At 33.0% G+C, this 27,583-nt stretch overlaps 3 protein-coding genes, 1 long non-coding RNA gene and 1 other non-coding gene across 8 annotated transcripts; 3 read left to right on the top strand and 2 right to left on the bottom strand.

Annotated features, from left to right (window-relative positions):
- Window positions 1-1,488, bottom strand: LOC129318630 (uncharacterized). Its single transcript, XR_008595264.1, has 2 exons — window positions 1,348-1,488; window positions 1-1,209 (listed from the first exon to the last, which is right to left on the bottom strand). It is a non-coding gene; the product is annotated as an uncharacterized LOC129318630 (long non-coding RNA).
- On the top strand, window positions 793-9,967 carry LOC129318613 (ABC transporter G family member 22-like). 3 transcript variants are annotated; one of them, XM_054963489.1, is made up of 10 exons: window positions 793-936; window positions 1,482-1,844; window positions 6,448-6,518; window positions 6,989-7,380; window positions 7,475-7,658; window positions 7,743-8,054; window positions 8,398-8,685; window positions 8,781-9,065; window positions 9,149-9,256; window positions 9,352-9,967. In XM_054963489.1, exons 2-10 carry the CDS (start codon window positions 1,484-1,486, stop codon window positions 9,571-9,573), a joined length of 2,223 nt encoding a protein of 740 aa, XP_054819464.1. In that variant the 5' UTR covers window positions 793-936; window positions 1,482-1,483; the 3' UTR covers window positions 9,574-9,967. The 3 variants fall into 3 exon arrangements, with proteins under 3 accessions (XP_054819464.1, XP_054819448.1, XP_054819454.1); XM_054963473.1 differs by having other exon boundaries at window positions 6,427-6,518; XM_054963479.1 differs by lacking the exon at window positions 793-936 and adding an exon at window positions 1,115-1,255 and having other exon boundaries at window positions 6,427-6,518.
- A 10,594-nt stretch (window positions 9,968-20,561) lies between these two features.
- LOC129321888 (sucrose-phosphatase 1-like) lies at window positions 20,562-24,114 on the top strand. 2 transcript variants are annotated; one of them, XM_054967850.1, is made up of 9 exons: window positions 20,562-20,696; window positions 21,549-21,634; window positions 21,726-22,025; window positions 22,178-22,204; window positions 22,445-22,639; window positions 22,748-23,035; window positions 23,282-23,468; window positions 23,719-23,765; window positions 23,879-24,114. In XM_054967850.1, the coding sequence occupies exons 2-9, from the start codon at window positions 21,575-21,577 to the stop codon at window positions 23,948-23,950; spliced, it is 1,176 nt and encodes a 391-aa protein (XP_054823825.1). In that variant the 5' UTR covers window positions 20,562-20,696; window positions 21,549-21,574; the 3' UTR covers window positions 23,951-24,114. The 2 variants fall into 2 exon arrangements, with proteins under 2 accessions (XP_054823825.1, XP_054823815.1); XM_054967840.1 differs by having other exon boundaries at window positions 22,178-22,279.
- Window positions 24,115-25,548: 1,434 nt separating this feature from the next.
- TRNAC-GCA (transfer RNA cysteine (anticodon GCA)) lies at window positions 25,549-25,620 on the bottom strand. The gene has a single exon. It is a non-coding gene; the product is annotated as a tRNA-Cys (tRNA).
- A 572-nt stretch (window positions 25,621-26,192) lies between these two features.
- Window positions 26,193-27,053, top strand: LOC129296278 (uncharacterized). The gene is made up of 2 exons (XM_054934867.1): window positions 26,193-26,559; window positions 26,681-27,053. Exons 1-2 carry the CDS (start codon window positions 26,418-26,420, stop codon window positions 26,866-26,868), a joined length of 330 nt encoding a protein of 109 aa, XP_054790842.1. The 5' UTR covers window positions 26,193-26,417; the 3' UTR covers window positions 26,869-27,053.
- The last annotated feature ends 530 nt before the right edge of the window (window positions 27,054-27,583 follow it).

Raw genomic sequence — 27,583 nt, 5'->3', positions numbered from 1 at the left:
TGAGCTTAAATGATAAAAGAGATATATAGAAAGGACAAGGAATAAAGGAAGTCGACACGCACACTTGACGAGGCACGTAAGCTTGTAGCTACCTACTATACGAGTTTGTCCTTTTGCAGTAGCAACATAGCTAATTAAATTCAAAGAACTTACACAAATGGAATGGGAAACACACGAAATATCAGGAATCTATCTTAGAAGGGAAGATGCAGACATCTTTTTGGACGCAAAAATCCAAGAACCTAGCTTCCCTCCCGTGCAGGGCAGCCTTGGAGCAGCGAGGTCGTCATCCTTCTTCATGGCTTTTGTCTGCAACTGGGCTACTTGATCACAAGCCGGCACATCCGCCACCCTCTTGCATGCACATATACAAGGTTAAAACTGGCATTAAGCAATTCATTAATAACAAAAGTACGCGTGCATGCATGCCAATGTCAATCATGTATTCACATCATTCATCTCCATCCTCATCAGTCATCACAATACTGGGAAAATGAGAAACGAGAAACACGTTAAATCCCGGACACGTGTACGGCAAAGATTGATGGGTCGGAAGGAATGAGGTGAGGTGATTAATGCATGTCCATTAGATATCTCTACGGATTTAACAGGTGCGGTACTTATCAAGAATTGAATTTTATGGGGTTCATGTACACTTGCCTTGCTGTGATAGGATAGAACAAGGGTATTCTGGTAACTGTGGCTGGGCCTCTTGATTGCTTCGTGTATGTAAGAGGGTGTGTGATGGTGAGTCATGAATGTGCTCCAAATAAAGTCCACGTGGATGGAGCAGCTGGTTCTTTAAATTTATAGCTAGTTTTGGAGCAACGTTAATTCCCATTCCGTATAGGATCTCTAAAGTAAAAATAGCCATCTCTCTTTGTCGTCGACGCCTCATCGTCTTCTTCTTCGCAACTTTATTTTTCGCCTGAAGCGGTATGGCCAAACTCAGCTATCCTCTTGTATTATCGCTGATGTTCTCCTATATGTATCCGTAACATTCAAAAGTCTCTTAAATAATTGTTATATATATATATATATATATCTTTCATCTCCACCAATAACATTTTGAGTAGTAGAGACTGCCACATCACGTATTGGCTATCTCTGGCTCCCAGCGTGTCAGAAGTGTTATCTTCTACAGAAGTAATAGCGTTCCCGACCCATTCTTTTTCTTTTTTCTTTAAAACTCTCCCTAGATATATACGCCTGGCAGGAAACAAGTTATAAAGCATATATATCAGTTTAAATTCCGGTATGGATTTAATTATTGCGAGAAATCTACAGTATAGTTGTTTGCATTAATATATGGAATGACAATCACAATGATGGAGGGTAATATCAAACCTCTAAACAAATGCTTGCCACTCAAGTGTATGCTGAGCAAAAATGATATGATTTCCCTGTAAATAAATTAACAGTTATATATTGGTCAACTTAATCTAAAGATGGGATTCATTTGCTGTGTAATATCATGTCAGAGATGGAGAAAGCAAATTCGAGTGGGTTGGCAAGGACGAGATCCGAGCAGCTGGTGGAGAAGGTGGTTGCAGCGCTGAAGTCAGCGCCGTCGAGTGAGTCGATGAACGGAATAATGGATAGTGGGGGAAGCGGAGGAACACTGTCTCGGAAGTCAAGTAGGAGGATGTCGCCGGGAGGGAAAAACAGCCACATAAGGAAGAGTAGGAGTGCTCAGATAAAGGTGGATTTGGATGACGTAGGCAGCGGCGCCGCCCTCAGCCGAGCTTCCAGCGCCAGCTCGGGCCTCTCTTTCTCCTTCACTGGCTTCACTATTACTCCTGATGAAACCACTGACTCTAAACCTTTCAGGGACGAAGACATTCGTAAGTTCCTTTCTTCTTCGCCCTCACTCGTTTTTCATCAATCACATGCACCTAAATCTATTCATTCATAGTAACTGGTCCGAAGGGGTCCGTCTACCGTGCTCATCAGGTGTTCATGCGTTCTTCATCGTGAACGGTCCAAATTTAAAGTTTTTTTAATTTTAATTTTAATTTTTAAAATTTACAAACTTTTTAACAATAATTTATCCCAATTTAATTTTAATATTTTTATAAATTATCTATCTAGATATATTCTGGACAATCTAAATTTAACATTAATTTTTTATAATTTTTATTTTAATAAATACAATATTAAAAATAAAAATAATATCTTAACAATACTTTTCTTTTACAAAATATTTTTTTAAAAATTTATTAGTTAAAAATTTTAAATTTGGACTATTCAAAATAAATATGGATAATCAAGTTATAAAATTATAAAAAATTAATATTAAAATTGAACAGTTCAAATTAAACCTAGACTGTCTGGTTGCTAATAAACAAATTTATTGAAATTTTTTATTATTTTATAATTTTTTATTTTATTAAATATAAAATAAAATTTAAATTTAAACCATTCAAATTAAATCAGCTGAATGGTCTAAATTTCATCAAATTGTGCTCGTCAGATGAACATTGAAAAATGAAGAAGGCTCTGGTCTGAAGAGATGTCAAAACGGTTATCATTTTTTATTTTTTAAAATAAAAACATTTTAAAGTTATTTTTATTTTATTTTTCTTATTTTCAAAATATACTATATTTAATCATTAAAAATTACAATTATCTTAACCAATAATTGCAACAAATCACTGTCATTAATCACAGGGAACCATCAATATCGATCAATTATTTAATTTTAAAAACTATCTTCAAATTAATACAACCAAATTTTTTTTTGGTTTTGTTTTGAAAAATAATTTCAAAAACGTATTGTAATGTTTAGAAATACAAACTGAAATAGAAAGCACTTACACTATATTTAGAAGTTTTTTTTATAGGAAATTAAAATAGAATGAAGTGAGATAGCTAAGAAATTTAAATCATTGTTTATATGTTTTTTTTAAGGGGATGGAATAGCAAAAATGGGCCTTTGAGACCTCCTTTGTCATCTACAGTTTAATATTTTTTGCCTTTTTAAATTGGGAGGTTAAGAATAAAGTGACATAATATTATTATTTTATTTATAAAATTACTCTTAACCTCCTATCTTAATAAAAAAATATCATATGTTATTTTATTTTTCCACCATTTCTCTCGCCTCTGGCTAGAGCCACATATGGGCAAGGTTGGGTCAGACATCATCACTACTCGGTGCCTAGTTTGATGTGCAGTCGAGTGTTAGACTAACTTGATTGACTTGAAAATATTTTTATAAAGATATAAAAAAATTTCCTTAAAAAACATTATTATTACTTAAAATATATTCTTCATAAAATTAATATTAGAATCAAAAGTAATATTTTAAAAGTTTAATTGAACAACATTTGCCAATTATTTTTATATAACAATAAGTTAAAAATAAATTTTAAATTTTGAAAGAGATTTAGAAAATTATAATGATAAAAAATATTTAAAAATTATAAAAATAATATAATTCATGATAAATTTCAACAAAAAATAATTCCACAAGATAGATATTATTTATTAAAATTTTTTTAAAAAAATAAAAAACTTACGCATGTTCAGGTAAGGCAGGGTTTGACCCTAGTCGATGCCCGACCTAGTGTGCCCAAATCTTCAAGTAGGGATAGCTGATGAGCATTCAAGCATAGTGCAAAGTCTTATATTCCACCATATCTCTCTCGCTCCAGTGATCTCTCTCTCTATCCCCTTTCAACATTACAATTCTACTATGTTTTTTTTTGGTACAACATGTATGTTTGCTTCAGTAATTATGTTACTTGTTTTTTTTTATTTTTAATTATTGGGCATTTTGTTTGACTATTAATTTTAATTATTATTATTGTTATTTTTTGGACAAATATTATAATTATTTAATGGACATTATTATTTTCTTTAATTAGTCATATAAGTAATATTGAAAAAAAAAAGTTATATTCCATTTATTTTATAAAAACTCCCAAATAATGAAGATTTTTGTTTTACTCCACTCTGATCCACTCCACTCTATTTTATTTTATTAATGATTATTTATTTTCATTCAATTTTAAATTCTCAAACGCACTCTTAATAACTGACTTTTTTTTTTGTTTTTTTGTTTTTGCTCCTTCACTGTACACTATGAATCCAGTGGTACTGGCTATATGCGTGAGGTTGATGTGTTATATATAGGTTGGCTAGTCAGTAGTCACTACTCACTATCATGTGCCCAATATTTTTTTTTTTATCAACTTCAATTACAAATTTGTAATTCTTCTGTCGGTAGAATCAGGTCATATTTTTTTATATATTAGATAGACTGTATATTTTTAATAATAATAATAATTTTTTATCAAAAAATTAATTTAAAAAGCATCTTCATCAAAAATTATAAATTTAGTTTAGCTTAAAACTGTGTTGTAATATACTATTTAGGGATGGAACAGATTAGGTCGAGTTAGGCTTTGGTCATATGTCTAAGCCTATATGTTAAATTAAATACTTAAGCTTAATTAAAAGCTTGTATAAGGATTTTTTTACGGCTTAAGCCTGAGCCTATTTAAAATTTAACTTGGTCTGAAAATTTATTTAAAAATAAAATTTTTAAATAGACTCATATTTTAATTTTAAATATTTTAAGTATATTTTAAAATTGTTATAGTTTACAATATATAACTTAATTTATCAATTATAATATATAATAATTGAAAGCGCTTACAAACTATAATACAATATAATAATAAAGTATACAGACCCAATATGATCAAAAGCATAACTACAAATAAAAAAAAAATAGAATGATTAAAATTGATGTATTTATGATATATTATTACATAATATATATGTGTATAAATAGGCCAACTTATTGAATTCATGGGCTAAATCTTTAAAAAATAAGTTTGATTTATTTAATTATATAAATTTAATTAAAAAATTAAATTTAATTTGAGTTCGTTTAATAAATAAATTTAATTGGATTTAAAGTAGGTTAAGTTATAGGTTTTTAATAAAAAATATATACAAAAAGCATGACCTGGGTGGTCAAAAAGCGAGTGGTGCAGGTTGCTCCCAGCACAAAAGCGAGTGGTGCAGTTATAGGTTACACCATGCCACTTGCGTGTGCGTGTTCTCCTTAGCGAGTCACGGGCAATTAGCATATTTCGAATGCCCTGAAAATTCTTGTTGCGATATATATTTACCAAAATACATTTAGATCCACCCACTGGCATTTAATCCACTAGTCACTTTAGTACGAGAGGACTTGGCAACCATTGAGAGAGCAATCAAAGCCAGGAGTGATTATCTCAACTATTTGCTGGTGTGGAAAACGGGAATTCGGATTTGGAATGACCCCTCCTATTAAATTGTTTCCGTTCTTGTCAACTAGACATCAAACCAGTTGGATCATGTTCTGTCCTATTCCATACTTTTCTCTAGCAAGCGACCACTTGCACTCTGGACCCCAAAAAAAAAAAAAAAAAAAAAACACGAGCAAGTTGCACTTCTTGTCTCCTCGTGGTTTTTATTCGTAATTTCGTATGCTATTGTAATATGAAAAAAAAGAACAAGTCAGTTTTAAATAGTAACAGACAACTACTCAACCAGTGTTAGTTCAGTTGGCCTATAACCCTCCGCGATGTGTTCAAATCTCGCTATTATTGATGTGAGTACCTTATTATATTAGATAATTAGTAAGCGTTTGTTAAAGTTAGGTATAGCTTAGTCTTGGCGAACCCTTAAACTGGACTCACTTAAAATTTTTTGGTGTAAAAATATAACAGACAGCTGTGTTAAAAAAATTAAGGGGAATATCCGAGCTCCATGTCACCACCATTATTGGAGCTGCCCCCTCTGTTTTCAAGTTCTTCTCATTGTTTGTCGTTCTGTATTCCTATTTTGCGGGAGAACATTTTGTCTCGATGATGGGCCCCTCATTCTAATTAAAGTTTGACTTCTTTCGTGCCTCCTTCGCACTTAAACCTTGTTTGATTTGAGAAAAGAAGAAAAAAGGAGAGGGAGAGGGGCAGGGAGAGTTCCCCCCAATTTGGGGGGAGGCCTTGGAGTTTACCAAATCCTCCCCTTATCCCATTCAAACAAGGGTTATCCTCCTTTTGTTTGATAAAGTGGAGGGGATTGAAAAATTTTTTCTCTCCTTCCTCCAACCAAACAAGCTCTTAACTTTTTATTGTCTCTTGTCTTTTGATCAGTCTCTTTGACTTTTCATTGATTCATACACATACATTAGCACTGTGCATTGAAGTCATGAGAAACGGAATGCTCTCATTAATGCTCTAATATTTTTTTTTCCCTGCTAATTAAGGAGAATACCACCACATATTTCATTAAGCATACTTATAAAACATGCATCATATCATATGTGTACGCCCGCACTGTACTGAGCAAAACTCTTAGCTGCCTGGAAAAGAATGAAAGGCTTCTGCTGAAGGATCTTCCTTCTCCCTTGTTGTATTGTTTAAAAAGGATTGCATATGTATATTGCAGCGGAGGATATTGAAGCTGGAACTTGCCACCTCAAGTTTCAAACGGAACCCACTTTGCCGATTTTTCTCAAGGTAAGCATCTCTCCTCTCCTCTCTGCACCTACCTACCCCTCTGCTAGGTCTTCAAGGCTTCTATAAATAGCGCGTATGATTCAATGTGTTATGCTATGTATTTGGGCAGGAAATTTAGGGCGAAACATCATTTAGCAATCAACGCCTCCAATATAATAGAATAGTCAGGTTGAGTCTTGTACAGAGTTTCATTTCATGGCATTGTACAAGACTACCTCTTTGTTAACCTTGAATAATTAGAGCATATAGCAGGGCCGAGCAGCACGTTCACACACATTAATTTCTAGCATACCTTAAAGACCTTGGTTCGGGTTTGAAAGTGCAAAACATGGTTTTGCTGAGAAAGAAGGGTGTTTACTGTGTAGTGTGCATAGCTAGTTCACGAGAAAATTGAAGATATCTTGGTGCATTGAGCTAAACCTTGATGCTAATTAATTCAACGAACTAAATTCTTTTTCTGTAATGCGCAGTTCAAGGATGTGAGCTACAAGGTGGTGATCAAAGGCATGACAGCAAATGAGGAGAAGGATATCTTGAATGGGATCACTGGCTCTGTGAATCCAGGAGAAGTTTTGGCGCTGATGGGACCCTCAGGGAGCGGAAAGACTACCCTTTTGAATCTGCTTGGAGGCCGGCTGATTCAGTCCACTGCTGGTGGTTCTATCACTTACAATGACCAGCCGTATACCAAATATCTTAAAAGCAAGATAGGCTTTGTGACTCAAGATGATGTTCTGTTTCCTCACCTTACTGTGAAAGAAACACTTACATACGCAGCCCGGCTGCGACTTCCCGATACATTCACAAAGGACCAAAAGGAAAAACGAGCTTTGGATGTCATCTATGAGCTTGGCTTAGAAAGGTAACAATTCCCATGAAGTGCATGGTAAGAAAGTTTATCTTTATGATTTAATTATTATGGGCTGTGAGGGATGCTCTCTTTTCATGTAACCTAGATGCAAAGACACTATGATCGGTGGCTCCTTTGTTCGTGGGGTATCTGGAGGAGAGAGGAAAAGAGTTTGCATCGGTAATGAGATTATAATCAATCCTTCGCTTCTTTTTCTGGACGAACCAACTTCTGGTTTGGATTCTACAACAGCCTTGAAGATCGTTCAGATGCTACAAGACATAGCAGAGGTACTAATTATATAATTCTAATTCTTTCCCTTCGGGATCAAATTCGTGTCAACTTATCAACAGAATACTCTAATTTGACGGCAGGCTGGTAAAACAGTGGTGACAACAATTCACCAACCATCAAGCAGACTGTTTCACAAATTCGATAAGTTGATCCTGCTAGGAAAAGGCAGCTTGCTGTACTTTGGCAAGGCATCTGAAGCAATACCTTACTTCCAATCTATAGGATGCTCCCCTCTTATTGCCATGAATCCGGCAGAGTTTTTGCTAGACCTCGCCAATGGAAACGTAAATGATGTTTCTGTACCGTCCGAGTTGGAGGATAAAGTGCAGATCATGGGAAATGCAGAAGTTAAAACAAAGAATGGGAAACCATCACCAGCAATGGTACATGAGGTGAGTTTTCATCTTATTAGAAAGGAACACTTGAGACTACTTCTTTGGAAAAATATCGATGAAGAAGGATAGCTAAAGAAAATTTATGTTAGTTAAAGATTAGTTATTATTAAAATATGAATGAAAATTTTTTTTGGATAAACTATTATTAATTTAGAATAAATTATTGTTAAAACTTGAATGAATATTTATTAATAAAAGACTAATACAAATTAACAAGTATCCATTTAAATTTTGACAATAAGTAACCTTTATTAATATAAATTTTTTCTGGCAGTTCTTTATTGATATTTTCCCTGCTTCTTTTCCATTTGATTCTAAATGAATTAATCACAAAATGCAGTATCTAGTAGAAGCATACGAGACTCGAGTTTCAGAAACAGAGAAGAGAAAGCTAATGGTGCCCATCCCACTTGATGAATCACTGAAGTCCAAGGTTTGTTCCCCTAAAAGACAGTGGGGTGCAAGGTGGTGTGAGCAATATTCCATACTGTTCTGCAGAGGAATTAAAGAACGGAGGCACGACTACTTCAGCTGGTTAAGAATCACCCAAGTTCTCTCCACTGCAGTCATCTTAGGATTACTTTGGTGGCAATCAGATGCTAACAATCCAAAAGGGCTTCAAGACCAGGTAAACACGTATATGAGTCTTCTATTCTTCTTACCTTACAGTACTAGATGGACCATTTTTCCTTCTCTAAAACCTTGAGTTCTCTGCATTTACAGGCAGGGTTACTTTTCTTCATAGCGGTGTTCTGGGGATTCTTTCCGGTGTTCACAGCAATATTCACATTTCCTCAAGAGAGAGCAATGTTGGCAAAGGAGAGAGCAGTTGACATGTACAGACTAAGTGCATATTTTGTGGCTAGGACAACAAGTGACGTTCCGTTGGACTTGATACTACCAGTACTGTTCCTGCTGGTTGTTTATTTCATGGCCGGTCTGAGACTAAGTGCGGACTCCTTTTTCTACAGCATTCTCACTGTCTTCCTCTGCATTGTGGCGGCTCAGGTACACATATATGCAAATACATAGGAGGCGACACAATAACCAAAATAAACACAGATTTCTAACCATGGCTGATGGTGAAGCAGGGACTTGGACTGGCTATTGGGGCCACACTAATGGACCTGAAGAAGGCAACTACTCTGGCTTCAGTGACTGTGATGACCTTCATGCTAGCCGGAGGATTTTTCGTAAAGGTAAGCTGACCCCCTTTTTTTGTTTTATGTTTTCTTGGGTTGCAAAATCTTCAATCCATTTGATTAACCCATTTACGTGGTCTTAAATTTGGCAGGAAGTACCGAAATTCATATCGTGGATTCGGTACATTTCATTTAACTACCACACGTATAAACTTTTGTTGAAAGTGCAACATGGAGGCCTGCCGCGAGGCATAAATGGGATGAGAATTGACGATGGGTGGACGGAGGTTGGTGCTCTGATAGCAATGGTTTTTGGTTATCGATTATTGGCTTACCTTTCCTTGCGGCGGATGAAACTTCCATGCGGAGTTTAGAAGGAACGTTATAACTTATAGTTTGAGTTGCTAGGGTTTTCATCAAATAGATTGAAATGCCGAGCGTCAATGAAGCTTCATGCTCTTTAATTTTCTATACGTAATGTATTTTCGAAGATGCTGAAACTTGGAATACTAAACTAGCAAGATAGGCGTTGGAGGCTGCGAAATTTCAGACATGCTTTTGCTTCATCCTCGCCTCTTTGTCCCTGACTGCCTGTATATATTTGTACCCATCATTATCATTCCTAATAAGCCAACGCGAGGTTGCCTTGCCACATCCAACTTGAAGCTTTCCTCGGTTTCTCCGCTTCCTGTTTTCCTTGATGGGATTTTTATTATTTGTATTTTTTTTAATATTTATGAATAATAATAGTTTAAAATAATTTGATCATGTGATTACTGTGTATTTAATTTTTAACTTATATCTGTCAAAAGTCCATTTAGAGTATCCAATTATTTGTTGAATTTAATAAAAGCACATCTCAAATATAATTTGAATATACTTTTTAAAGTTATTCAAACGGACCAATAATAATTGGTAGATAATAAATTACGCAATATAAATTTAGAAATAACTCAAAAAATATAAAAATAAAAGTATGTAGCTTTTATGTGTGTGTAAAATTAATCATTTAATATTTATAGTTTTGACTTGATTAATACTTGTTTCTGGTTTTTGATGTTGTGCAACCCAATCTCTATAGTTTTAATTATTTAAAATGTTAACCCTTAATATTCAAAAATAATTTATTCTTTTTAGTTTTATTTTTAAGCAGGTAGGGACTAACATAAAAATTGAATTATACTGAATCAAGGTTTACAGGCTAGCATGATTGATTTCTTTTCTTTTTAATAATACCTTATTCTTATAGTTTTAATTATTTAAAGCATTGACTTCCGCTATTCAAAAATAACTTTAATTTTTTATAGTTATTTTTAAACATGTAGGGACTAATATAAAAATTGAGTTATTTCAAATCAAGCTTTATAGACTTGCATGCTTAATTTCTTGTTTTTTTTTTCATAATAGAAATAAGCCTCCACAGAGAGTAGAGAATAGCTTCCCCAAGATATTGAGAGCAGTAAACAAACCTCTTCCAATTAAATTGTTACATGCATAAAAATTAAAGGTTAAAATTTTAATTATTTAGTTAAGTAACGAGACCCCTTATTATTCATAAGTTAATTTTCGTTGGTAAATATTCAAGTTCAAGTGATCTCTCTTTACCCAAAAAGACTTGTGTTTCACACTGGACCCTCAGTAGGTCCAATTGCAAGTCTCTCCTGGGCTGGCAAAAGAAAGCCTAACTTGCGGCTGAATATTTTGGTTTGGCTTGAACTTGGGCCATTCGACATTTCCTAATTTACATTACAAGTTGGACCCCAAAAAAAAAGTGACAACAACGAATATGCTATTTTACATGGAAAAATTTCTAAGTAGATCATATGCATTATATCATTTATAATTTATTTAATAAAAATATAATATTTATATGATATTAAATATAAATTAATTATAATATTAATAATAGTAAAGAAATAAAAAACAGTAAATCAAATGTGCATTGTGTTGTAAACATAAAATCAATTAAAAAATATCGCAAGAAATTTTATTCATATTACTTTAAGCATTTTAATTGAACATATTATAAATAGTGTGACACACCCAATTTACCTAAATATTCTCCTTCTATGTGTTGGTAAAAGCTTTGCTGCCAAACCTCCCTTAAATATGCCACTGCTCATGACAGTTGCTTGTTCATTAATATACCTAAACAAAAAAAATTAAGGGTCCTCTTGATTTTCAACCATACATGAAAAGTTAATAGAGATTTTAAATTTAAGTTGAAGTCAATTTATCCCTTAAGTTACAAATTTTTTTGTTTCCATGGCTTTCATTTTAACTTCCTCAATTCTATTGTTATATATGAGTCCCATCATTTTGAATATCTTTTATAGTATAAAAAAATATGCCTCTCTCTCCTCTTTCCTTCCCTACTCTCCCTCCTGTGTCCTTCTTTCCTCCTTCCTTCCCTCTCTCACATGCCACCTCAATGAGCACGCGCCTCTCTTCCTCCTCCTACATAAATTGCATCACCGGCCACCCCAATGGCCACCCACCTCCAACGAGTTGAGACAAAATAACAACTCTTTGTTAGTATACTTTAGAGCATGTACATGCCATGTTTGGTACATCGAATCTCCACACCTAAAAAATGATTCATATGCTTGTGTACCAATTCAAAGGAAAAGTTGAATATCACCAAAAACTGCCATAATTTTGTTCCATGGCGCCACCTTCGAGGTGGCATCATTGCAAGGCCAGGGGATTGTCTAGAGGATCTTCTACTCGCACGTCAAAGATATCAAATAAATAATGAACAGTATCGTGCAAGTTTTGATATGAGATTGACTCATCGATTTATGAAGCGTCAATACATTAAATTATCTCATATATTATGATAGCAAAACTTGTTGGTATTTTTTTTATATATGTATTAATAGAGCATCAAAATATTATTTTTAATTTAAAAAAATTAATTTTTAATATGTATTCAATACTTTTTAATTTTAAGTTGATATTTAAAAGTAGATATTTTAATATTGTTTTTAAAAAATTAAATTTTATTAAATATCATGATATTAATTTTTTTGTTTCTAATATATTTCCATGATTTTCTTTTAAAGTCAAATATTATGTTTTCCTTAAAAAAAGTTTTAGACATAATAAAAGGATAAAAATTATATTTTTTTTTATTATAAAAATGTAAGAATATAATCTTTTGGCACATAAATCCTTAGGATAAAACTATTTGTAGAGACTAGACCATAGGCAATTAGGTAGAGATGGAATAAACATATAATTAATAATTACATTTTGTTTGGTATTACTATAAAAAACTATTTCCTCCGTTAAAAAATATAAGGCATTTTTAATTGAATTTTATCCCTAATAAAGTAGTTACATATTTTCAAACTAACCTTATTTTTTTATATATATTCCCATTAAACACCTTATAATAAATATAAAGTCATTCATTAATAGAAGCACTTTAAAAAAAATAGAGGCACTTTAAAAAAAAAAGCAATAATTATACTTCAAAAGATTAAAAATGCCTTACATTTTTTAACATTCAACTCCTTAAAAAATACCTTATATTTTTTAATGGAGGGAGTATATATATATATATATGCTATGTTGAATATTTTTTAGATTGAAATTATATTTTTAATGTTTTTATAATTTTTTTATAAATACATTTGCATGTATAAAAAATGCATTATATCTTATATTTTTAAAAATAAAATTGTGAACGTATGGGATACGTGCGTATTAGCATCTATGTAACATAATCAGCGATCCTCTAATCTTCACCATGGGACCATAACTCGGTGCCGGCATACCATCCTTAACAAGTACGATAGACAGTCATTGCATCATGCATGTCCCTTTCATTTTCGCAGTGGCAAAGTAAATAGCACAAAGAGGAGAAAGGGAGGCTTTAGGTAATAAAAAAAATGGTGGAACCCATGATTGACAAATGTACGCTTGGCATTTTTAATGCCATCGTTAGAGTGGTAATTCAAATGTTATGAAGTTAAGGTATCTTATCACGTCTAAAAGTTTATATAGTCAACTATAATTTTGACACCTTTAAATTTCAGACTTATTTAAACTAATTCAAATATTAATAATTTTTTAAAAATATTTTTTAATTCTTTAAATTAATTTTAATTTTTAAATAATTATGTTAAGTATAAAATGTTTTAACTTTAAAAGAATAAAAGAAAAATAATAATAAGTTATTAACTTTATATTTAAGCAATTCTGTTACTATTTTGTTGTGTTATCTATCATGTGTAATTTATTCATAAATGCTTTTTTTATTTGTAAGTTAATGTCTTAGTTATTTAAATATTACTCTTATTATGATTATATATAAAAATATTTTGTATATTTTAATTATGATCAAGTTGATTTCAATTTAATTATAATTAGATCACTAATTTAAAATTATTGCCCCAATTAATTTAAAGTTCTTAATAACTTTTGAGTAAACTATATTTTTTATTTTTAAAAATATGAAAAAAATATTCATTATTATATTTTATAAAATAAAATTATTTAATTATGAGTAAAATATTATTTTTTGAAATTATTTTTCTTTAATCTTTTATATTCTTTGACCCTTATATATGAGGAGTATTTATTATAGTTTATTTTTAATTTTTAACCAACTCTGGCCTAGACAATAACAAAATAATTATTCAAAAATATTATTTTATTTATTATATTTATCTAATAGTAGAATTGAGAATTCATACATGCCCTAATTTTATTGTTAAATTTACTTTTAATTTAATTTTTTCTTTAAAAGTAATTATCTTATTTTATAAAAAATATAAAATATATTTTTTTGAATATGTATAGGGCTCAAAAAAATTTAAAAAATAATTGGGTCATAAAATGTAAAATAATATTAAAATATAATTTAAATATTATTTTGAGACATTTTATTGATTAAAATTAATAAAATATGAAATATTAATATTTTTAATTTTTTTAAAAAATAACAATAGTAATGCACTCAATTATATGATATTTTAATATAAAATGACATAAAATTTAAAAAATTAATTAATATTTATTATAATTTTAAAAATAATAATTTTTTTTCGGATATTCAGGCTAAGTTCAAACTCGATTGGACTTGGCTTGAATTTTTTGAGCCTATTTGGGTTTGATTATATAAACCCAAACATTTAAAAAATATTATTTTTAGGTCTAGTCTTAAAATTTTTTAAGCAAGTAAAAGTTTGAGTTTGATCCAAATTATTTACTCTAATTATGATGATGAGAGAATAAATTTCATATGTTAAGAGATAAAATTAATCTTAAGTTAAATTTATGATCTCTAGTAATTTTTTAAGTATAATTGAGGGGAAAAAAAAAAACCTTCAACTCAAATGATTTTTTTCTTTTTACCAGTGAATCGATGAAAGACTGAAAGGCAAACCCTTTTTTGGGTCCGATGCTGTGCTGCTTCCAGAGAAAATTGCCCACCTTCTTAACAGTGCTAAGGGCCCACTCCTCATTCCATGCTTCGAATATGATTAAAATTTTCATGCCACCTATTATTAATATATAATTTTTTATTTACTTATTCATAAAAATAACTTTTCTGTTTTAGTTTTTATATAAAAAAATAAAACAGCCACTTTTTTGCGAATATATATTTTTTATAAGTACAAATAAATATTTTTAATTTAAGTCTGTTTATAAATAAAATGATTACTAATAATATCTTATTACCAATATAATGCAATGTCACCATACAAAATTAATAATAGGTTGGCTTTAATTTTTTTTTTTGGGGTGAACAGATTGGAATTAACTTTTATTTTAAACAGATTACTAGAAAAACATTACCATTGCTACTACACACGGAACAATTCCTGAGAGATGGAATTTTAAAAATATTATCACTACAAGGGATCACAATAGAATTTTAGGTATTGTTTGATTGGGGAAAAAGGAGGGAAGAGATTTTACTCTCCTTGATTTGTTTGGTTTGAAAAGGTAAGGGCATTAGGAAGAAAGGGATATAATTTTATTGCATAATGACTAATATGCCCTTTTTAAATAAAAGATAAAATTATGTGTGTGTGTATTGCAAATAATAATTATGTATTATAATTATAATCTTATATATTTAACAATGATAATTATATACTTATAGTTACATGTTAAAAACAATCATAACTATGGTTTATTAAAAAAATAATTTTCATAAAATAAAAGTAAATTTATTTACATATATATATATAATTATTTTTCCTTTTCTCTTCTCTTAAACCAAACTAGGGGTGTAAACGGGCGAGTACGGGCCACCCGTGGCTGTACCCGTTACTCACCCGTTTATGGATAAACGGGTGGCAACCCGCCCGTACCCACTTATGCCCATTTGCACCCATTTTTAAACGGGTGTAAATGGGTTTGGGCGGGTATGGGCCACCCGTTTACCCATAATACCCATTTTCTTAAAAAAAAGAAAGAATTAAAAGTTCAAAACATATGATTTTCACCTCACTATAACTTAATATAAGTATTTAAGTAGCATCATTCTAAAAGTTTAAATTTCTAAATAATACAAGGACAAATACTTTAACAACAAATACTAAATAAATATGGATCAATATTTCTAATTCTTAAAGTGAAAACCCATTTAGTCTCATTGGTCCTCATTTATTTTCTTCAAAGTCACTTAATATGGCAAAAGATTAAGCTATTGACTCTTCCTTTACAAGACAAATTAAGACAATTAGATTAGTAAATAATAATAATAAATATTATATAATATGGAGAATTAAAATGAATATAAATAAAATAATTTATTCATATTATTATTACCATCAACAGCACGTAAAGTCTCATCAAAATAGTCAATATCAATCTCTTCCAATGAGGTGCATGATGTTGATGATAGCCAATTCTGGGTGCAAATGAGTGCCTCGGCCATTTTTGAAGATAAGGAACTCTTGAAAGTATCTAGCACTCGACCTCCGATACTAAAAACAGATTCTGAAGACATTGTGGAGACAGGCATAGCCAACAAATCACCCGCAATCAAGCCCAGAACTTTATACTTGGAAGAATTCACTTTCTACCATGCCAAAATGTCAAAACTATCATCACAAGCATCAACTAAATTTGCATTTAGGTACTCTTCTACTTTTGAAATTGGTTTCTTTGGATGCTTATTCATTGCAGTGGCTAAGAAATCTTGCATTGCCACATCAATAATTTTTTTAGAAGATGGAAGAACTTACTTTCCCCCACCACTGGCACTGCTATCCCCCACCTCTGTACCAATTTCAGATGGTTCACTACCACTGGCTGTAAGAGTTGAAGAGTACTCATCAAACAAGCGATGCAAAAGCCCTATAATCTTCTTTTTCATCATTTCCCTCTTCGTGTAATCACCAATAAAATGTTTAAAAGCAACTTTAATATAAGAAAATTTATATCTAGGATCAAGAATCACATCTGTCACTAACAATGGATTCATGTTTTCTGCCTTTTCCCAGCACTTGTCATACTTACTTTACATCCTTTCTGCCATGTCACTCAACAAAGAATTAAATTCAGCTGCAATTGAATCCAATCGTGTATTGATTGCAACTATATTTTGAAAGCATATGTTTAATGTGACATAATTTGATCTAGAAAATTGAAGAGTCATAGTATAAAACAACTCTAAAAAGGTGAGAAATTCCTTTGCCATACTCCAATCATAAACATTAGGAGGTTTAACTGTACCTTCATCACTATCATGATCGCCAAGTTCATCTTCATCCTCCTCTTCCATCCTATCAACACAGGTTAAGCTGGAAGATAGTTTAACTTCCTTTTTGAAGAAGTTCTTGTAATCTTGATCCTCATCTTCCATTCTATCAAAGACCTTAGTGAACTTAACAGCATTTTACAACATGATGTATGTGGAATTCTACTTATTAAGATAAGCAAAAGATTTAAATGTTAGAAAAAAAATTGCATATCATAATGCAAACAATCATAATTTAACAATTATGTAAATTATCTAGTGGGACAATCCATGTTAAGAAGACTCTTTAAATCAATTCTCAAATTTTCAACAAGCTCCTTAAATTTTTTAAGCCTACCAGGAGAAGATCTAACAAACTTGATTGCATGCCGAATAAGTTCAATAGATTGATTCATATCTTTAAGGCCTTCTGAAACAATTAAATTCAAAATATGAGCAGCACACCGCATTTGCAAGAATTCTCCATCACACATTAAACCTCCTAAATCCTTCAAACGCTTTTTTAAAAACACAATAGCAGAATCATTAGAAGAAGCATTATCAACTGTAATTGCAAATACTTTCTCAATACTCCAATAGAATAAGCATCCCTCAATTTCATTGCCAATTGTATCCCCTTTATGGTTTTCCACCATACAAAAATTCAAAATTTGTTTTTATTATGTCCATTCCTTATCAATCCAATGAGCTGTCAAAGACATGTAGTTGGAATTTTGAATTGAAGTCCAACAATCTGTAGTGAGTGACACACAAACTTTAGATTTCTTAAAATACTTTTTCAAACGTTTCGCTTCTTATAAATATATCTTGTAGCAGAACTTAGCCATAGTGGTACGAGAGGGGCATGTAAATCTCGATTCAAACACTTCCAATATTTTTTTAAAACCTTGCCCTTCCCAACTCAAAATGGCATCTCATCCAAAATAATGAATTCAGCAACTGCTTTTTTGCACTGTTATGCATTATACGGGTGATGAGTCATTGATTTATCAAATGAAGTAGAGAATAAGGACTGTCCCGCCTTAGCTTTATTTGGATTCTTTAGGCAAGAATCAAAATGCCGCCAAAGGTTCTTAGTCCTAGTTTTAAAAGAATGGCCAGCAAAATCCTTTCCACAATAGTTGCATTTGGCTCAATGCTCACCTTTTTTGTTTATAAACTTTTCAAAATGATTCCACATTTCAAATGTTGTGCTCCTTTTACGTTTGGAGGATGGTGCTTTTTCAGCTTAGGTAGGTTTAGACTCAATGGGTGCTGTGATGGTGTTTTAGGTTCATGGTCCCCTCCCATAGCTTGCACATTTTCCATAGTGAATTTTAAAGTAAAAACTATATAACAACCAAAAAAAACCACAATCATAGACATATTTAATGTTAGGTATATCACATTAACAATCACACACAATACAAATACAATTACCAAATACCAACAAGCCTTAGGAAATGAACAATGTCTTGTGGGAAAGACTAAAGAGTCTCTAAATCAAAATAATAAAAAGGACAAACTTTAACATTAAAAAAAATATGCCACCAATAGTAAATTAAAGCAAATGTAGAAGTTTTATGAATTTTTAATAGACTAAATTTATCTAAGAATTTTCTTAAAATATATAGCTCTGTAACCTTTGTTTGCTATCAGTGAGAATTATAGACATAGTAGAATACCAAACCAACAACACTCAGCCAGAAAAATTTAAAAATATGATTAATTAACTAAAGAATCATGAATCTTCCAAACACTCAAACATGCATATAAATTTAAAATTCAATATAACCACAGAGTTGAACCAGAGAGTCGAATCAAGAGTTCAAATCAAATTATCAACATAATATAACCAAAGTGGCAGAGTCCAGAGAGTTCAAACTAAAATTCAATATGATCAGTGTATCATTCACCCAGAAGTTCAGACCAAATTACCGACAGATTATAACTGGAGAGCCGAAGAAGAGGACGAGAATGCACAAATATAACCAAAGAGGAGAAAATAAAATCAGTGAATGTAAAATGGTGAATAGCTGATTAGCTGAACGCTGTAGTGTTGTACAGTGATTCAGTAAAACTGAAGCCGTGAAGTGAAATCCCGAACAAATAAGAATGCTGCTCAGAGAAGTTGAAATCCCGAGCAAGCTTTACTCGACTGGCTATGAAAACTGAAAAGGAAGCACCGAAGCAACGAAGCTTGTTAGAACGAAGAAAACTTAAAATTTTAAACTTGAGATTATGAGCCATTAGCCCATCAAACTCATCGACAGATGTGAAGTCACTAACAAAGGAGGGGAGACGATTGATTTGTCTGAAAGAAGCTGGGCAGAAGGGCGACTGGTTATGGCTGGCGACCTGGCGTGGCTATTGGTGAAGGAAAATGAAAAATCAGAGGATGAGAAGCACAGTGGCAGTCTACCAAGGACGAGAGGATGATCAGCTCACAAGATTACAGCTCTGTAATCGGCTGTCGGCACTTAACACACTACTCAAGAGTCAGGACCTGTTTAAGGCACACGCACAGCTGAGACTCACTATCTGACACACCGACACACACATGGAAGGCATCAACAATGCGTCACGGGTCACGAACTCACGGCTAACTAAAATAGAGTTGAGCTAAAATAGAGCTGGTTCACATCAGACGTCACAGACTCACGGCCTTATGGGTAGCGCTGTAGCAGGTTTGGAATGGAACTAAATGCATGGGCCCAAACGGTCTGCAGAGTCTAAAAGTTTGAAACCAGAAGCTAGATGCCCAGAAGATGCATCCCAATCTCAGTCCAGACTCCAGTGATCCAGTGGCAACAAATGTTTTTTTAAAAATATAAATGGGCGAGTACGGGCCACCCGTAGCCTTACCTGTCACCTGCCCGTTTATTGATATACGGGTATATACCTGCCCATACCCATTTATTTTTCTCAAATAGCGGGTACGGGTTGACCCGTTTAAATACTGGTCGGGCGGGTATGAGCGGGTAAACAGGTTATCGGGTAAATTGCACAGTCCTAAACCAAACAAGGTTACATTGAAACATCTCCCTCCCTTTATTAAAATCCCTCACTTCGCCTCCCCCTCTCATGCAACCAAACACTTAATTTTGGCTTGAATATATTATAAGAAGAATTATAATTAGATTTCATATAAAAAAATTTATTACTATAAGGTTCATTGACAACTGAACTAAATTGTGCAGTTTAGTTCAGTTGTCAATAAATTTTACCATAATTAATTTTCTGGCATGAGATTTCAATATAATTATCTCTAATATTTTTAATTTAATTGTCAATAAATTTTATCGTAATTATTTTTGTGTGTGTGAGATTTTAATGTAATTTTCTCTATATTTTATATTACTTTTTACTTATTTAATACTCCTTCCGTTTAAAAATATAATAAATTTTTAACCAAATTTTACTCCCAATAAAATAGTTACCCATTTTTTAATTAATTCTATCTTTTCATATTTATTTTTATTGAATACTTTATAATAAATATAAAGTCATTATTAATAAAATTAATTTTAAAAAATAATAATTATATTTTAAAAGATTAAAAATATTTATATGTTTAAATATTTAATTATTTAAAAAATATTTTATATTTTTTTATTGAAGAGAGTATTTTTTATGCTTATGTGTGCTCGTCTCTTCTCCCATGAAAGAAGCGCCAACGAATTTCGATCCGATTCTTCGTTCTCGGTTGATCTCTACCCATTCCATTCATCTTCCGCATCTCAATTACCTTCTCCCAATCCTTCTTGTCTTCTCAAATATCTAAAACACTTGCAGGTAATCCTAGCCCCACTTATTTCCCTGCAAACACCATTCTCTTCTGTTTTGTGATTCAATTCATGGCATTCTTGTCGATTTGCTGTAGAATTTGGAATTTGAGTTCGATCGCTTCCCCTAGTTTGGCAATTTATTTTGTTATCAGTTTCTCTCTATCGGCACCTAGGTAGAATGGGAGGTCCTAGAAGTGAATTTGGCTTCCGAAAGTGGATAACTTCCTCTTTTTTGGACAATTAGAAGGCCCCTTTAGTTACAAGGTTAACGAATTTAGTTATAGGATTTACCGGAGTCGATGCGGTTTACGAGATTCATTTTCCGTAATAGATATGGGTTCCTCGTAGATTGTTAGTGTCTTCGCAACGCTTATGTTTTTAAACTACCTTCGAAATGTTACATTGGTGATAGAACTTTTTATTAGTTTTGGAAATGTTAAGGGTTTTGCTATTTTTGCTTCTAAAGAAAGTTCTGGCAATGTTTTCTAATATAGATGAACATGCAATTTTCTACTCTAAATATTCAACATTCTCTTTTGTCTACTATCAGGATATAAAGATTATCAGATAAATTATCTTTTTTGCTCGGAAAAAGAAAGAAAGAAAACCTCATAACTCATTATCCTTCTCTAATTCAAAACGGAAAAGAAAGATATTTGTTACCATTTTCTGATATCTGGTGCTTCTGCCATGCCAGAGTCGAAGTTACATATAAAATAGGGGGATAGCAAAGTTTAGGCATGTGTCTATGCAAAATAAGATGCCTATACAATCTTGAATGAAGTTACTTTGTTGTTTTTTCGCAATTTTTGGTGCTTGCTTACTTTCAGATGAATACTGAAGCATTGTGTGCTTACAGGATTAAATCGGGGATTGATTGACAACATGGATAGGCTAAAATCTCCTGCTCGTCTCATGATTGTCTCAGATCTTGATCACACAATGGTATGTTTCATATTTGTTTGTCTTTGCAGCTTTGATGCTTTATTATGTTTTGAAGATGATGATTTCTTTGGAGAATATGTTCTGCTTGTAGGTTGATCACCATGATGCTGAGAACCTTTCCCTCCTCCGCTTTAATGCCCTCTGGGAAGCCTACCATCGTCACGATTCTCTGCTAGTTTTCTCAACTGGAAGGTCACCTACACTTTACAAAAAATTGAGGAAGGAGAAACCCATGATAACTCCTGATATAACCATAATGTCAGTGGGAACTGAGATAACTTATGGTAAATCAATGGTGCCAGATGTTGGGTGGGAAGAATTTTTGAATCAGAAATGGGACAGGAATATTGTCATTAAGGAAGCAAGCAAATTTTCTGAACTTACTTGTCAGGTATAATTTATAGTTAGTCACAGTGTGATTGATTGGTTGTTGTTTGTGGTTCAGCTGTTGATATCTAGTATGAATTGTTAGATTCCCCTACAAAATCGCTTTGCATGGAATCATTAAATGAATTGATAATTAATGGAGGTCCTGTATTGCAGGCAGAATCAGAGCAGCGACCCCACAAAGTAAGTTTTTATATCAAAAAAGATAAGGCTCAAAATGTGATAGAAGCTCTTTCTGAGACATTGCAAAAGCGTGGGGTAAAGATATATTTCCTTTCTTGTAATTGTTGTCTTCACCAGTACAGGAATCCTCATTTCTTATCAACTAATTTTTGTGTGCATCTTGTCAGCAGTAAACTGACAATTGGTTTTTCTGATATAATAAATTAGATAGTTTTGTGATTGCACTTCACATTTTGGCAGTTGGATGTTAAAATTATATATAGTGGAGGAATTGATTTGGACATATTACCACAAGGTGCTGGCAAAGGTCAAGCTCTTGCATATCTGCTAAAAAAATTTGAGACTGAGGGAAAGCGCCCCATTGACACACTTGTCTGTGGTGACTCTGGAAATGATGCCGAGTTATTCAGCATTCCAGGAGTCTATGGTGTCATGGTTGGTGGTTCAATTTGCTTGTTGCCATAATTTTCCTAATAATGTTGGTTTGGATTTATCAGTGACAATATCTTTTGCTAACTTAGTCCATTTTCATTCATCATGTAGGTGAGCAATGCCCAAGAAGAGTTATTGCAGTGGTATGCCAAAAATGTCAAAGACAACCCCAAAATTATCCATGCCACAGAGCGATGTGCATCTGGGATTATACAAGCCATTGGTCACTTTAAGTTAGGCACAAACCAGACTCCAAGAGATGTTTCAGACGTTGCAAAAGATGTTGAAAATGCATCTCCAGGACATGAAATCGTAAAAATTAATTTGTTGAGTGAAAAGTGGAGACGTGCTGAAGTTGAGAAGTCTGAGCAGTTCCTTGCAGGTTTAGAAGCAGTTTATGTATGTCTGCTATCTTTGGACCCCAGGAGTTTGTCTAATATTATGATAATTTGGTTTTGGTTGAGTAAGCATAGCTATTGCTCTTCCATGTCCCCGGGACACTGTATCGCATCTTGTCCATTCTATTTACATCTCTAATATCTTTCATTTTACAATTTTACACTAATTTACTTATGAGAGTTATGATGGAACACTATTTAGTATTCATCTTAAAATCTATCTCAACCATTCTCTTCAAATATGCAGGATCCGTCTGGCACTTTTATTCATCCCTCTGGTTCTGAACATCAAATTGGGGTGCTTGTAAAATTTCTCAGAGATTCCTATGGGGACAAGCAGGGAAAACAATATAGGATTTGGGTGGACGGGGTGTTGGCTACTCAGCTTAGTTCAGATGCTTGGCTGGTGAAGTTTGATGTGTGGGAGTCATGTGGTGAGAATTTTTTCCTCCTCTCACATTACTAGACTACCATGGTCTTTAGTTCCTTCTGCTCGTTATCTCCGAAAGAAAAAGCCATAGCATGTTATGTAAGCGCGCTGTGACTCCTTACTATGTGCAACAGTCGATTTATGTGGAACTGTGGCTGGACATCTGTAAGATTGTTAGAAAATCTCCCTTGAAGCCTAGGGTTAAACTTTATTTGTGTATATTGCCTTCCACTACTAATTTGCTGTCCTTGTAGGTGAGATGCTGCAAGGATGTGTGAATTCTGTCATACTAAGGAAAAAGGTTGATCAGTGAAGTTTAATTCATCAAACAAATTTTCAGCCCAATTAAATGCATTAAATAATTTTAATGAGGTCCCTTTTTTGTTTACTGAGAAGAGTGAATATGACTTTCAGGATTCGGGCCAGTTCAGCTGGGTGCATGTGCATCAGACATGGTTGGAACAGCCAGCAGGGAAAGGTGCTTAATTGCTTTAGCAGGTTCCTGAGGCATAATTCTAAGTTCTAGAGTATCTTGTGATTCGTTCTGCAATAAATCTGCTTCGATATGCCACTAATTTCTGAATATTAACTGTATCAAGATCGATCATGTGAAGATGTCTTTTATTATATGTAATTATACTTTGAAGCTCCGGATTTCGTCTCTTGCTTTTTTTTTTTTTGGCCGAGGATTGATTCTCTTGCTCACAACATGATTTTGATAACCTTTGTCCCACTTTTTTTTTAATAATAAGACAATTTATATTAATCAAAGAGTGAGATCGCAAGGTAAAGGAGGAATTGAAAAACTATCATAAGGGAAATTGTCCGACTTTATTATAGATGATTTAAGTATGATCTTCAGGCTGGCAGTAATCCAGTCTCTGTTTTCACTTTTCACCCTTTTTTTCTCTTGGGGAGAGGGGGTTTGTTGTTTGCTTAATTCATTGAATGTACAAACCACCAAGGCCCTGCTTGGCGGAACTGAAAAGGAAATGCAATTATAAATAAAAACAAGAAAAGGAATGAAACTGGACTTTAAAATAGTACGCTTGGTATGTCAAAAAAAGAATAAAAGCAATTCAGATGTGACGTTTGTTTTGGAATGTGTATTTGAATAATGGAATATGGGATTTAAAATGAGCTGAGATTCAAGTAACATCATTTTTAAGTTTAATTTTGGATCAACTTGAAAAATGAGCTGAGATAATGGCAGTTCTAGATTCCGAAGCTCTTTTGTCACTGCTACAGTGAAAACTGCCGGTGGCTTGTGTCTAGAAAGCTAATTTAACCATGGCATTTTTTGGAAAATTGGCTTTGCATGCGCTAGTGCATTCCTTATTTTGTAATATGTTTTTTTAACTGATAAAAAGGAGATGCGAATAATGGGGGGAAAATAAGGGGGCATAGAAGATGGGGAAAAATATGTATGCTGTGTTAATAATGAAGAAAGATATGCACATAAAAATGTACCCAAACAAATAGAGCATCAGATTTATTCCCCTCCCATTCTACTTTCCACCCCACACCAAGCAAAATTTTCTTTCCGACTCTCCTTAGTCTAAAATCTTCCACAGCTAACAGACCTAAAGTTACTGGTTTTCCTTTAAAAAAAAAAAAAAAGCTGAAATTAATAATAGCATGCGCTTGTGTAATTTTGCGTGTGTGGGGGTGTTAGAATAGAAGGGAATTTTAAGAATTGACTTATTTTTCGGCCGAGAAATCAATGGATCGTATGCTCTATTTTATTGGACAATTAGTATATTTGATAGATGGACTAGGAAGGGAGGCTCTTCAACAGCATCCAACCTTCTTATCATTAGCAAAATACAGGGAACGCCAAACATATGCAAAAACCGATTACTTTCAGCTGAACGTCGAACAGCACAACCTCAATTATCTGGCTTGCTTTCCGACCCAAACAGGCTTAACAGAAAACTTCCTTTCAAGTACTTGTTATAATTATAACTATATGTTTGAATATCAATTCTTGAAAAGTTTGTCAATCAGAATAAGGTTCCCTATGGAACGGGAGGAAGAATGAAAAATAATAGACTGGTTAAATGAAAAAAAAAGGATCATATAAGAGGGCCCAACCGGGTTCGAACCGGTGACCTCTTGATCTGCAGTCAAATGCTCTACCACTGAGCTATGGACCCTCTGTTGACAATTATGCTCAAAATTAATAATTTAATATCATAGCCTTTTCCTTACTGAGATATTGCTAAGAGTAACACGGGCCGTGGAAGATGACCTCAAGAATAAATAGCAAAACTGAATTCCTGATTACCAAAAAAAGAAAAAAAAAAGGCACCATGTTTAGAAAAAAAAAATTATGTGCTTTTGCAGTTATGTTATTTTCGGGAAGCTAAATAAAAACCCGAATGTGGGGGCACAAAGGATAGGGGGATTCATATAATGGGTGGGTCATATAGTATCCAAGACATGGATAAACCAGAGACAGACACAAGTAAAAGATTCAGAACACAGAAATATTGGACACATAAAAATTGAGTCGCCGTTTAGTGGGGCCCCAAAAAAAGGAAGATTCACTATTTGAGGTCTTCTCCAACCAATTAGTGTCAATGCCTGAGGTTAGAATTTTGAGCGTGTTAAATAAAATAGGTAAACAAAAGCGACCGTTTGCCTTACAAAGAAAGAGCCTAATTCCGTTTCCACACGTTCCATGTATATATATATATATATATATGTATATATAAACTACAGAGACTTCAACAACCAAACTCACTTTTTTTCTTGTCTCATAATTTTCTTCCCTCCCTCTTCTACCGCGGAAATAACAATGATTCTTCTCCCCCTGTCTTCGTCTTTAAGTTTCCAATTCATGCCTCTCTCCATGCCCTTTTTCTTTCTCGAACAAGCCTAGTATTTGGCTTCTCCCTCTGTAATCCAAATACGTCCAGAGACCTTAAAATCCAACAGCAGAGCGGAGACGATGATGATGATGATGGAGAGCCCCAGCAGGTATGGAGTGGTGGCCGTCTTTGCCGTATCAGGAAGCATAGCTTTCTTGGTTCACCACCTCCAAAAGCGCTTGCTGTCTGACTTCATGAGGAAGTTGGAGTTCCAAATCTCTGGTACAATTTTCTTTTCTTTTTTGCCTTTCCAAGTTTATTTATCTTTCCCGAAATATATATATATATATATATATATGGATTTTATTTCTGGGTAAAATGTGGTGAGGTTTGTGAATATAAGGTAATTGTGAGAAGGGACAAGGGAAGAAGAAGAAGGTGCGGTTCGCAGAGAAAGTGATAGAAGTTGCAGCGGAGGTGAAAGAGGAGGAGAAGGGTCGTAAATTAGAGGACGTAATGCCTCCCAATAGGGCAGCACTTTATAGAGGGATTATTAAGCATAGGACCTTCCATGCCCAACTCCGTTTCTGACTTTATTGTTGTTTAGAGTTTAAACCTAGCATCTTCATCTGCTTCTCAGTTTTTACCAACTGAATCTGTAATTTTGTCTTCCTTTTTTTTTTCATTTTTATTTTACTTATCCCTTCATTTGAGTTTTGAGGTGCTTTGTATTAGTCATGGATGGCTTGTATTTATTAACTAGACAGTTCATTGTATATGGTAAACCATTGAAATGAATTTAATGACCTTTAAAAACGTAAATTAATTTATATTGTTAAAATTTAATTTACATAATTCAAAATTGCAATAGAGGCTCGACAAAATGAGATTGTATAACATGTCATATGTATAAATTAACATATTAGAATATAACTATTTTTTAAACAAAAGCAAAGTAAAAGTAGGAAACAATTTAAATTTGATAAGGGTTTAATGGTCAATTTAATTACTAGCTACCCCTTCTTCCTCTTCCTCTTGAATCAAATAAGAGATAATTAGAATTCTTCTCCTTTCATTTCCCCTTTCTCCCATTCTATCCCTTCCACCTTGTTCTACCAAACACACCGTAAAACAATCGCTAACTTCATGTATGTGTCAGAGGGGGGGGTCCATTTTAGGATATTTCCTTTTCGTTAGATTTTCAAATAATAAAGTTAAAAAAGTAAAAGAAAATTGTATCTTTATTATGTTCACCAAATTAAAATCTGACGCTTTGATGCCATTTGAGAAAGTGTCTTTATGAAAT

This window comes from Prosopis cineraria, unplaced genomic scaffold (assembly GCF_029017545.1).
Source record: "Prosopis cineraria cultivar Desert tree isolate PC_DT_omini unplaced genomic scaffold, ASM2901754v1 PC1, whole genome shotgun sequence".
In the NCBI taxonomy this organism is placed as follows: Eukaryota; Viridiplantae; Streptophyta; class Magnoliopsida; order Fabales; family Fabaceae; genus Prosopis; species Prosopis cineraria.
This window is presented reverse-complemented; position numbering and strand designations above follow the sequence as displayed.

Excerpts from the sequence above, each read along its gene's own strand:
- LOC129318613 (XM_054963473.1), top strand. The coding sequence starts at position 1,484 with ATGGAGAAAGCAAATTCGAGTGGGTTGGCAAGGACGAGATCCGAGCAG. Across the intron at positions 7,659-7,742 it reads TGCTACAAGACATAGCAGAG|GCTGGTAAAACAGTGGTGAC; the intron begins GTACTAATTATA and ends ATTTGACGGCAG. Across the intron at positions 8,055-8,397 it reads CACCAGCAATGGTACATGAG|TATCTAGTAGAAGCATACGA; the intron begins GTGAGTTTTCAT and ends CACAAAATGCAG.
- LOC129321888 (XM_054967840.1), top strand. The coding sequence starts at position 21,575 with ATGGATAGGCTAAAATCTCCTGCTCGTCTCATGATTGTCTCAGATCTT. Across the intron at positions 22,280-22,444 it reads AGACATTGCAAAAGCGTGGG|TTGGATGTTAAAATTATATA; the intron begins GTAAAGATATAT and ends ACATTTTGGCAG. Across the intron at positions 23,766-23,878 it reads CTGTCATACTAAGGAAAAAG|GATTCGGGCCAGTTCAGCTG; the intron begins GTTGATCAGTGA and ends TATGACTTTCAG.
- LOC129296278 (XM_054934867.1), top strand. The coding sequence starts at position 26,418 with ATGATGATGATGATGGAGAGCCCCAGCAGGTATGGAGTGGTGGCCGTC. Across the intron at positions 26,560-26,680 it reads GTTGGAGTTCCAAATCTCTG|GTAATTGTGAGAAGGGACAA; the intron begins GTACAATTTTCT and ends TGTGAATATAAG.